Source organism: Aedes aegypti, chromosome 3, assembly GCF_002204515.2.
Source record: "Aedes aegypti strain LVP_AGWG chromosome 3, AaegL5.0 Primary Assembly, whole genome shotgun sequence".
Classification (NCBI taxonomy): Eukaryota; Metazoa; Arthropoda; class Insecta; order Diptera; family Culicidae; genus Aedes; species Aedes aegypti.
This window is the reverse complement of record NC_035109.1, coordinates 104,486,260-104,498,746: the sequence shown is the minus strand read 5'-3', so window position 1 is coordinate 104,498,746 and position 12,487 is coordinate 104,486,260. Positions and strand designations below refer to the sequence as shown.

Sequence of the window (12,487 nt, the reverse complement as noted above, 5' to 3'; positions counted from 1 at the left end):
AGAAAAAAAATAGTAATCTGTGCAGTTACGCTAGAAGAATATGCAACGCAGAAATGTTCTAGAAAATAATTAACATTTGTATGAGAAGACAAACTTTAAACTTTAAGTGCTATTTTTTCAATTTCTACTTCTTCCATATGGAACTTTTCCTTTATGGGCAGCATAGAACTCTAAAAATTTAATTCACACAAATTAATAAACTGAACCGGAATTTGATTTGCCATCAAAAACGTTTTAACAAATATTCAAAGGAAAATTCTCGCATGATTAAGAAAAAAAACAATGGCAATAAAGTGTGTAGCTTATTGTTTCTGAGCAAGTTTCACCACAGTGTTGTTTAATAACGTGTTAATCTATTCATCTGTTCAGAAACAACAAGCTACATACATGGTTACTACTAGGTTTTAGGCCGTCATCAAAGACTACAGCGCGGATTCGCTGGTTGGAACACGACTGCCTTCCATCTAACGAATTCGACCCGTTAGTTGGAACGACTAACAGCAGGTGAAAATGCTCCAGACTAACGCATCTGGAGCGCAAATCGTCACGAAACGCACATATACATACACATTTGTGCTATATATGGAGACTAACTTCAATGCGACGGCAGCCAGACGTCAAAGTCAGTTTGACATCTTCTCCTGACATTCGAGTGCTTTTTAGTTGGATTTTTTTCCAACCAGCGAACATCCAACCATCGAGTCATTCCATGTAGCGGACCCCCAACGAGCGAATCCCCACTGTATACATTATTTATTCATACAGATGGAATACCCTATTTCGTACTAGGCAAACCTCGATTAAATATATGATTATTTTAATTATTTTATGTCTACTGTGTAGAAATAGTTCAACGATAAATACAACAATCAAAAATCATTTAGTTCGAATCAAATTTCATGGTACTCATCACATTTTTTTTATTTTTCATTCCATTTGTTTCATATATTCCATATCTACTCGTGATTCTACCCCATTACCCCAAATGCCATTTCCCAGAATGCCACCACCCCGAATTCCATTACCCCCAATGTACCATTACCCCGAATTCCATCACCCCGAATGCTTTTTCCCCGAATTTACAATTATCTTCACATGATGATATTGATGACATTTCCCCATGATATTGGAATTCGGGGTGATGGATCATTCGGGGTTTTGGAATTCGGGGTAATGGCGTTCGGGTTAATGGCATTCGGGGTAATTGGATTTGGGGTAATGGGGTAGAATCCTACTCGTGCTTGCAATCAAACAGTGACGTCACCACTTTTTTGATTACCAATACGTATGCAAATAATGGTCTGCTTCACATGTAGCTCATTTGTTTGTTTGTTTATTTAGTTAGTTAATCCAACTGACTATCTCAAGTCACTGCACACTGAGCGCAATAAGAAAAAAAAAAACTCAGCAATCGCCGAAAAAGAAGACCGACTCCGCGAGTCTCGTCTCAGATTACAACCATTTGTACCGGCACCCTATGCAATAATGATTAAAAATCTCAGGATTTTTCTGTCTATCGTAATGTTCTGAATGACCTCAAAGGTTTACGCATGAGTTTAAAACGTAAATACACATATTCAGTAATATATACAAATTATTTTCACTTACTCCATTTACCCACTTACCCCGCGGTACCTTATGCGAATTCCTTTACCCATTTGTCCCAAGTTAACTTACATTATTTAAAACAAAAATCTGGTCACAAACTTTGGCCCTTTTCAAATAATTTTACCAGGGGGGGTATACGCAACGAGGTTCGCCTACCATTCATGTTTTGTGGGTGTATTCGTTTGGCTCACAACGCTGCTAGGCATCCCGCTGTTTGAGTGTTGAAATGCATCAGCATTTGCTGTCTGGCATGGCCCGCGTTTCGACCTGTGCTGTTTGGGTCGGCCCGCGCGAGAGATGATGCTGTTTGGGACGGCCCGCCCGAGAGATGATTGTTAGGCGAGCTTTGTTTGTAGTTGACAGCCGTACACCCACCCTGAATTTTACAGATAAATGCAAGTGGCTTATTTTGACAAGGTTTACACATCTAGAAAATGTCATTGAAATCGGAATACGATTTGGCGCGAAATGGGTCCATACCTAAATTGGGTTGAGTTCTCAGTTTGAAATGTGTTTCATTACGAACAAGCATCATTGTTCATTTTAAACTTTGAATGATTCAATATTTTATTGTTTTAAGTACTTTATCACGATAAAAATGCGAAAACAGGCTCTACATACACTATAATGGCATTTCGGACAAAAAAACATCGTGGAAAATTTTAATCAATAATAATATTTCTAAATGTATAATCCTACTTGCTAAGACTCCGTCAGAACAATTATTTTTCGAAAATATTCTGCAACAACGTCAAGTGCTGCTGTTGCAAAAACTGCACCACAAGCTCGTCCAGGTCCTCATTGCTACGTGTGATCTGTTGCTTGATCGCCTGTTTGAAATCCTCCTTCACGCCTTTATCCACTCCACGTGTTCCGATTCGTCTAGAACCGGCAGCTGCCAAACTACTACTGCTCGAAGGCAACGCAAGCTCCAGTTTTATATCCGGACAATTTTGCCACAAGTACATAAACTCTTCAACAATTTCCACATTCACCACATAATTTGTCCAAATGGGGTAACTAAACTGGCGGCGGGATTTGATGATTTCGAAAATAATCTCCACGATAGTTGACTCGTGGGGCCAGTTCAGCTGGCACAGCACCAAAAGATTCCCGATTACGGCGTTGGAACAATCCGGATCGCTTAGCTTGGCCTTGAGCAGCGTGATGAGCGTTTGGACTATGTAGTGAAGGATAGCACGCTTGGTCAACGGCATCAACATCAAGACCCGCGGTGCAGGGTATAGTGCAACATTTTGCAGATAGTGTCCATTGGTGGTGGGAAGGTTCTGAATTATGTTGTTTATTAGTTCGAATAAATGCACATTGATGCTTCCTTGTACCAAGGCAAGCCCAAAAAGGCGAACGTTCTTTTCCAACTGAGACATGTTTCGTGCGTTTTGAGATTGAAGCAACGAGTGTGTTTCCTCGTGCTGACCGACATAAACCGATAAATCGATTAGGAATTTTTGAATCCACAGTGACAATGCCGGAATGCGAATAATGAGTTGAGTGAAATCGGCCTTCAAGATTTCATTCGAGTGCAACAACTGCCAACAGTTGTACGACGTTACCAAACAATTTGGCGCATCGGGATTGACCGGACCGTTTACAACGACTTGCGGAATTTCCAGAACAGATTCCATCTGCCGACGTTTTACGTCTATTTTCAAATCCTTCAATCCTTCAACCAAAATTACCTCAACCTCGCTATCCTTGCCTTTCAATCGGGAGAAATTAATGTACTCTTGAAGTGACAGCACGAACACGATCGTGGCGCAGAACAGAATTTGCTTGTTCTCTGAAGGCCTCGGCGGTGCTGACTGCACTATTTGAATGATTTTCTGCCAGTAGATATCTTTGCTCCATCCTTTCTTGTACGGTACGAATGGTTCCCACTTGAGAATGGTCCCACAAAACTCCAGTATTTCAAATATCTTTCGCCAACAATCCATAATAGTACGTGCTTTATCCTCAGTTTCGGTCAGCATTTGATTGAGGTAGTACTCGAAGCACACCGCCATGATTTGATGGACCAGTTTGCTCGGTAGCTCCGGTGGTCTGTTGTACACAAGGGGAATCGCTTCCTGTACCAGCATATCCTTGAAGCTAGGAATCGTTATGTTTTGGACTAAGGTTTCCAGCAGTCGGGGCTACAATAAAAAATATAGATAAAATGTAGGTATAACTATCATGATACTAGTACAATACTCAGGATGGCCACTCAGATCAAAAAACAAATACCCGATTTTTTTCCCCGGTGATATGTTGGTATTTTTCCCGGTGCTGACACATCATTAATAGCATATCATAACAAAGCCTTTCTCAGCCGAGCGGTTAGAGTCCGCGGTTACAAAGCAAAGCCAGATGTCTGGGTTCGATTCCCAGTCGGTCTTTTCGTAATGGAAATTTCCTTAACTTCCCTACTACAAATGCGAAAATAGCAACTTTGGCAAAAAAAAACCTCGCAGTTAGTAACTGTGGAAGCGGTCATTAAACAATAAGCTGGCAATGAGAAATACTGAGAACTTGTGAAATACAGTTAACTCTCCATAACTCGGTATTGAAGGGACCATCGAGTTAGGGAGGTATCGAGTTATAGAACACAAAACCAGTGCAGCTGTGATCCAAGGGACCATCAAGGTATTAAAACCAAATTTTACTATGGTTCTCTAACTCGATATCGAGACACAACATATCGAGTTAGGAAGAGTTGACTGTAGTCTCTGAACGATTCACTAAAGCCTCTAGAATTTTGCTTTAGGATTAACTACAATCAGATTCAGGAAAAAAACACATAAGGTACCGCGGGGCAAGTGGGTAAACGGGGTAAGTGAAGATAATTGGTATATTTTACTGAATATGTGAATTAACGTTTTAAACTCATGCGTAAACCTTTGAAGCCATTGAGAACATTACGATAGGTGAGAGATTTCTAAAATTTTTCAGCCATTATTGCACAATAGAGCGAAAAATTGTTAACTTGTCAACTATCACTCCGTAACAAGTTGGTGGCGTGCAATCTTATTTTAATATTTTAAGCTGAAAAAAGTTGCGGAAAATAATTTTTTGTACCACTTCTAAGTTGTCCCCTCTGACAGTTTTAAACTGCATTAAAAAAAGTTTTGGAATTTATTCGACATATACCTAAAAATAACTTGATCAAAACACCGTCAATTTTCTAATTCACGTGGGGCAAGTGAAAAGTTTCCCATCAAAGATTGAATTTGTGTTTTCTCTTTAGATAGCTAAAGGTAAACAAGATTCGCAATTATCATAGAACAACGGAACGTGCTGATAATTCAAGAAACACTATACTCAAAGCATTAAAAGCTATTATCATGGCCAAATCATGGAAATTCTCTAAAAAGAAAGATTGCCAAATATTGCGATATTAATATGTTTACTTTGGACAGCCGATCAAAAGGAAGACGTTGATTGAAAAGTTCCAATATAAGAGAACGCACGGAAATCTCGTGGAATGTCTATGTAAAGCTAGTTCAAAACATAAAAAATGGGGTATATGTGTATCCACATAAAAAGTTTCTAAATTCTTTATTGAAGGATTCCATTTGATTTCTCCTGAAGAATTATCCGACGTCATATCCAATTTTCTTAAAAACGAATAACGAGCGGTGGTAATTCTACAGAGCAGAAATGCAATTGCTGTCCCATGATGTAAGAACTAACATTGGAAATGTTGCAGTTATAATGTTGGCGAATCATTTCGACAAACATAATTGAACCAAGAAAATTCGAGTAACAAGAATAAAATTTTCTTTGTTTACATGTTACTTATATTATTGTTCATATGGACGCCCTTACAAATGTTAAAGGTAATAGAAATCGTAAATGTAACTGTTAGTTTTTGAATTTATTGTTCAAAACGATAAACTTTTCACTTGCCCCACCTGTGGGGCAAGTGAAAAGTAAGGAGACGTTTATCAAAAACTTTTTCTGTCCTTTTTTCTTCAATTTTACATAAAACTCAATTTCAGCATACTGCTTATATTTGGTGTGAGTCAAGCTAAAAAATACACATGACCTCATTTGTTTTAATTTAAAGTCTCTAGAGTTTGAAGAATCTCAAATATGCGAAATCCATTACCCACTTGCCCCACGATACCTTATGAGAACATTTTGGTTAAATGAAGACTTTACCTACTTGGAAACAGAGTTTTCTGGGAAGTTGTTGGGAATAATATTGAGGCGGATTAATAGGAAGCATAGGAAAAAAAATGGCTAGCAGGGCAAAACTGATCTTGAGTTCTAGCAGATGACTAAAGTCATCTGGCGCTTAAGCTAGATCTTCGAGGCAATTACAGGATCGTCCTTACAGACCTACCATTAAAATACTTTTTAGGGACTTTTGCGTTCAAATAGTCTCTAAAAAGTGACTATTTGACTACCAGCACTGTAAAGGATACCATCTAGTCCCGAGGTTTACTCAAAATTCCCGACTATAGGTGACCGCCCAGAATACTACAAATCCACTTACAGCATGAGTAGATATCGCTTGTGGAAAGCGCTTCAGCAGCAACAAAATCAGACGGCAATGGTCCAGGTTATTATTGGAATGGGCAGCCGTCAGCAGTAGAATCTTGTGCTGCACCTCGTACGAAATATACTGGAACATTTTGACGTAGAACTCCTGCTCGGGAGTGGTCGTGCCTTCCGGAACCCTCAAAGCCGACGTCATCAGCGAGATTTCGTTCAACAAACTGGCCGGCGTTTGATGCGCATTTTGGAAGGTCATGATTCTTTAACAGAACAAATGGATAGTTAATTTCCGTTAGAAGACTTGCCACATACCCAAAAGTACATACATGTAGCTCAAGCATTTAGCGGCTTCTTCAAAATTGTTAGCATTCTTCTCGATTTCGTACGCCTCAAACTGAACGCCAAAATCATTCGGAAAGAGCGTTTTCGCAGCGATGATCCATGCTTTGGCTGTGTACGGATCTGTGGTTTCCTTGGCGCGTGCAATCAAATACTTCTCGCTAGACAGCACTTCCATGGTTCAGTTTGCGGTTCTGTTCAACTATTGAAACAACAAATTACATTGAAAACAGCGGAAAGAAACAAGTAGCGGCAACTGTTTTGTGATGTTTGCAACATGCGAGCATAAAATTTGACATTCAGAACTGTGGATGGCAACTCTGATCAGATGAACTGCGTGCATGAACGTTGTTTTGATCATTTAAACGAGGGGTCGGCAACTAGTTGATACCTCAACATGTCTGTAATAACAGTTCCAATAAAAAATATAATAAAAAATCAAAAACTTTTTCCCCTTTTCCAGACAAATTTGGGTTAACCAGGGAGGTGGCATGAGCCAATATTTACCAACCCAACATCAATTCAACATGGCGTCCAGTGTTCTTGTTTTGATTATTTTGGTAGGGACAAAACATATGTTTTTATAGGTAGGATACATCAGTTATATCTCGATGATGCGTAAAACATTAAACAAAATGATGAAAAGCGTCATCAAATACGACGATTCAATGCCAAATGTTTAATTGGTTTGTTTAGTGATGAAAAATTCACAGTTCTTTGTACACTGAAATGAATTTTATAGTAGAAACTACTGAATCTATGGTAAAATTAAGAACTGCACCAACGATTTTCAACCGACTACACTAATCTGTTAACTCTACCAGAACATAGTCAACATCACCATACAAGAAAATATTTTCGGTTTAATTAACCACAGTTGCAGCATTTATGACTAGAAATATTCTTGAGTTGACAAGTTTGGCATTGTACTTTTGACCTCAGCTTTTGACCACACTGTGTTGTAAGGTGAGTGTCACGAATTGAAATACAATGCTACGTAGTCGAGACTACTATGGACATGGTCACTTTTACTGCACTGGCCAGTGATTTTTACGAGATTATAGTAAACTTAACAGATTTTTGTAGTCGGTTGAAAATCGTTGGTGCAGTTCTTAATTCTACCATGGATTCAGTAGATTATACTACAAAATTTGTTTGCGTGTAGCTTGATCGAAAGAGTACATTTTTCTAAGTGTAACACGATTATATTGCGCTTCAATATCTTAATTTTGATATAGTATTGTGTATTTCTTTCACTGCTGGACTGCGAAGTGCGGCCTCATAAGTGCGAAAGTTTGAATAGAAGTGCGGGATGGCATTGAATCCTGTTTTTGTCTTCAGAGCACTTATTCTTTGATTTACGAAGAATAAGTCCCCCGAAGACACCTATCCGATTTGATGCAATTGCGCACTTTTATTAGCGTTTCCGCACTTGTAAAAACTTCTGCAATAGTCCAATGGTGAAAGAAATGCGCAATAAATGATTAAAACAGATTCCATTACGTCGACTCAATGACATTTCAATTTACATGACAGCTCGTCCCAAAGTAAAATTTGCCGAGGGGTGATTCAAACGCGATTTCTATACTAAATTCAAACGTGTTTTAAAAATAGTTCCAGGGCACGGAAAATTATGAAACTTTGGATTCTGGCTCAGTTTATAACGTAAAATCAGAATATGTAAAAAACAGGATACCCCTAAACAAGCCAATTGGCGGAATCTAGCACTAGCAGCGTATGAGCCGTATACCCGAAAATCAGGAGCAAGGTTAGGGCCTGGGAGGGAGGCACCGATACTTCACACGAAACATAAGACAACGTTATTTTGAACTGCAAGATAACTCCAGTATGCCAACAACAATCAAGGCAGGCTTCGAGAAAATCGGTAGTTTCCTTTTGTTGTGCACCTTCGATCTTTCCTGACAAACTTGAAAAAAGGGCCACAGTTTTCTATGCACTAAATATTCATTTTCATTGGAAAAAGTAGAACGATGCGTTTTTCAATGCTTTATGTTCAATCAGATTAAATGGTGCTCACGTGACATTACTTGCATTATGTGCATGAATTGATTTTTATTCGATTTTAATCACTTTTGAAGAAATACGAAAATGTGTTTTAATCAGTTACGCGCTTTTTTCATGTTAGTCCAATGTTTGAGATCTGGGCTCACAGTGACAGTTCGTGACAGCGGAATCTCGGCTCACTATGACGTACAGAAATTTTGTATTGGTTTCTCCCTCCCAGGTTAGGGCAAACCGACCAGAAAGTGGGTATCAAAACGATGTGAGGAAGAGCCGAAATGTGTGCAGGACGACAGCCGTGTCAGTCTTCATTTTGTATGAATATTTTTCTAAAACTGTCTGAGCTGTAACATCTTAAAGACACCCACCCACCCCCTTCAGGGTTATGAAATTTGTGAACGGGCTTTGTATGGACTTATGGACCAATGCACGAGTTCACTATTTGACGTTTGAGCGGTGCCGTGTTATTTAAATGACCATGGACCTTTGCACGAGTTCACTGATTTGACGTTCGAGCGGTGCCGAATTCACTGGTTTCCATGGTCACATAAATAACACGGCACCGCTAAAACGTCAATAAATGAACTCGTGCATCGGTCAATGGCAACGAGTGAATTCGGCACCGCTAAAACGTCAAATCGTGAACTCGTGCATAGGTCCATGCACGAGTTCACTAATTTGACGTTTGAGCGGTGCCATGGACCAATGCACGAGTTCATTATTTGACGTTTGGGCGGAGCCGTGTTATTTGTGTGACCATGGCAATGAGTGAATCGGCACCGCTCAAACGTCAAATTAATGAACTCGTGCATCGGTCCATATCCACTCGTTACCAAGGCCACATAAATAACACGGCACCGCTAAAACGTCAAATATTGAACTCGTGCATAGGTCCATGAGCCTCTGTACGTGCCATAAATTCTTTTGTTCTCATGACTTTTACTGTGCGCCGTGTGTTGGTGCTGTATCGTTCTCTCTCTCACGGGCAACTTGAAAACAGAGCGCACTGTAAAAGCCAAATATTTTATGAACCAATGCCTGAGTTCATCACTTGACGTTTGAGCGGTGCCGTGTTATTTATATGACCATGACAACGAGTGAATACGAAAAAAGATTCAGATTCCGTTACGTGAACAATTTTGAATAAATAGAAATGTGTAAAATGATTCTTATTCCGGACCAGTGCCGTAAAAAATCAGCGGAATGATTATCGATCAGAGCGAAAACGAACAAAAACAAACTCCGCTAGCACAAAGCCAATCTGACTTTGAGAGCGAATGCGACGAGAAAGAGAGTAGGTGCAACACACGCAACATTCAGTATCACCCACTGCTGGTGTCTTTTCAATATTGAATTTCACCCAGAAGGACTGACATTTTGAAGCCCAGATAGCAGTAGCAGTAAACGCGCAGCTATTCAGCAAGACCAAGCTGAGGGTCGTGGATTCGAATCCCACCGGTCGAGGATCTTTTCGGGTTGGAAATTTTCTCGACTTCCCAGGACATAGAGTAGGGTGATGTGCTAGTATCCATCGTATTAAGCATTGATCAGTGAGAACTGCAATTTTTCCTGTATTGCAGTTAATGATGCTGATACAAACCGAAGCCAAACAATATTCTTTCTCAAAACGGCTTTAGCATTGTACAATAACATTTTGATAAATCTTGATCTCTTTTTGGAAATAATGCAAAGAAAATGCATCTTACCGTATTCTCAATCCGTCGTATCGTTTTCAACTCCGTCGCAATCAGTTTCCAGATTCGTCTCACAACTTACGGCTCACTGTGTGTATTGAGTGGTTAAAACACAACATATCAACGCTATAATAAAATGATTTTACTAGATTATATAGATCTACGGGCATCTCCCTCCATTCCTTCAGCATGATGGAATACACTAATTTCCTTTAAAATTAATTGTTCGTCATCACAATTCAGCCTGAACATATGAACACAATTCCTTTTGACCATACAATTATGGCATTTGCTCACAGTACAGCGAAAACAACACAATCAAAGGAATCGTATTTTTACGTCGAGCGTCGCGCACACATTGATGCACACAAGCTTTTTTTTCTCAGTACGACGGATTGAACTTTGTTTACATTCTTAATTATACGTGGCGGTTGAGGAAATTTCGTAAAATTTGGTGATTTATTGAAGTTTTACGGCGTGTGATTGGAATGAAATCCTTCAGTGAAGAAGTACGAAGGTTTTCCATAGTGAAAATAAGTGCCCGGCGAAGTAAGTCACCCACGGGGGCGGGAAGAAACTTGTGTAGGAAAGTGGTGTGGCTCAGTCGATCGCAAAGCATTTCTCTCAAATCGTGTTCGTCCATGCGATTTCGGTGAAAAAGTGCAACGTGGTTGATTGAACTGAAGTTATTTACCAAAATACAGTAGTTTTATTGCATTTTTGGTGTACAAGTGTACAAACCATAACAGCTTTCACAAAATTACACTTCGATAATGAATCTATGTTGCAGGTAAGTTTGAATATCCCCGGTAGTGGAACATTTAAAGTTTGATACGACGAATAGTAGCGCTTACGACGAAGAAGAACAAAACCCTATCTTTGTACCTGCCACACGATATACGAATGCAAAAAATGGTCATTGGCATACCCGGATAAAAACGTATCATTCAGTGAATGGAATAAACCATTAATGTACAATATAATGTATTGGATACAATACAGCGTATTGTAATTGAATGTCGAAGCAATATTATTCATGTTTGGATATACAATTCAAAAACAATATAATATATTGTAACAGAACATTGTATTGTTTTTAATTGGTTTTATACCTTACAATTTTGGTCAAATTCCTATTTTCGCGTAAAACAACTGTTGCTTTTTTCTATGTAGCTTTGCTGAAAGAAATAAACAAAACAAGTTCAAAAAGTAAGAAATGTTGGGTGGAAAATATTCAAAAAGTAAAAATAAGTAGTTTTTTAGAAGTCACTTGACATTAGCTGTAACGACGAATGCAACCATAATACAGTTTGTTGAATTGTTTTTATATTGTACAACAATACACGAATTGCTTATCAAGACAATACATGAACAATATATCGTATTGTATTTTCAAAATGTTTGTATGAGAAAATATCTATATTTGTATTGTTACGATACTTAACCACCCATACACTATATTGCAAAAATCTCATATACCGTACAGTGAACTGTTCAAAACAATATATTGTACTGTAACTGTATTGTCATATTACAATATACTGTATTGTATTTCCAATATATTGAATGGTACTGTTTCAATACGTTATATTGTTTTTGTATTGTATTTTTTATTCGGGTAGTAAGCTCTCAGTTAATAACTGTGGAAGTGCTCATAAGAACACTAAGCTGAGAAGCAGGCTCTGTCCCAGTAGGGACGCAACGCCAGAAAAAAGAAGAAGAAGAAGGTTCTGACATTGAGAATTGAATGTTAAAAAATGCAAATGAACTTTTTATCACTGGTGTAAAAAAAACGGCAATGTGATGCCTCCAGTTAATGAATTATGATTGTCTTTTCAGGTGAAGGTGAATCGAATGTTTGAGCAGCAAACCTAATCGATTGGTCACCATCAGCTAGTGATGATGTTTGGTTCTCCGTGTCCGTGCTCTTGAAAATTTGAAGTTTGGCTTCGATTCATCTTCACCGAAAAATGCACAAATTTTGCAATTTGCGTTTTGATGAAAATGATTTTTTTTTTCGCAGACGAAATTGAATATCAATAGGTGGATGAGAATCAGTGTAGATAAAGTAATTGAAAACTAAATGCATGCTCTATGGCATTCGTGTGTATTGTCAAAGCTGAATTCACACCAAGAAAAAAAATCAACGGTGACGGATCCTACTGAGGGTCGGCGTTGTTGATTGTATATTGAAATATGTAGACACTGTTCCGGACTATTCCTCACTTTTTCCTCTTATTCCGGACACTTAAACTCCAATTCCGGACCGCCCATGAAAATCATTAATAGAAAAGTCAAATCATCAATTGAAGTCGTTAAAAAGA

The 12,487-nt window shown here is 38.6% G+C and overlaps 1 protein-coding gene across 1 annotated transcript; it reads right to left on the bottom strand.

Annotated features, from left to right (window-relative positions):
- Nucleotides 1-2,264: 2,264 nt before the first annotated feature.
- Nucleotides 2,265-6,809, bottom strand: LOC5563652 (integrator complex subunit 10). The gene is made up of 3 exons (XM_001647832.2): nucleotides 6,435-6,809; nucleotides 6,107-6,368; nucleotides 2,265-3,761 (listed from the first exon to the last, which is right to left on the bottom strand). Exons 1-3 carry the CDS (start codon nucleotides 6,623-6,625, stop codon nucleotides 2,331-2,333), a joined length of 1,884 nt encoding a protein of 627 aa, XP_001647882.2. The 5' UTR covers nucleotides 6,626-6,809; the 3' UTR covers nucleotides 2,265-2,330.
- Nucleotides 6,810-12,487: the final 5,678 nt, after the last annotated feature.

Bases quoted from the DNA above. Each gene is read 5' to 3' on its own strand.
- LOC5563652 (XM_001647832.2), bottom strand. From the start codon at position 6,625: ATGGAAGTGCTGTCTAGCGAGAAGTATTTGATTGCACGCGCCAAGGAA. The intron at 6,369-6,434 runs GTATGTACTTTT...GTTCTGTTAAAG, and splicing joins GCTAAATGCTTGAGCTACAT to AATCATGACCTTCCAAAATG. The intron at 3,762-6,106 runs GTAAGTGGATTT...TTTTTATTGTAG, and splicing joins AAGCGATATCTACTCATGCT to CCCCGACTGCTGGAAACCTT.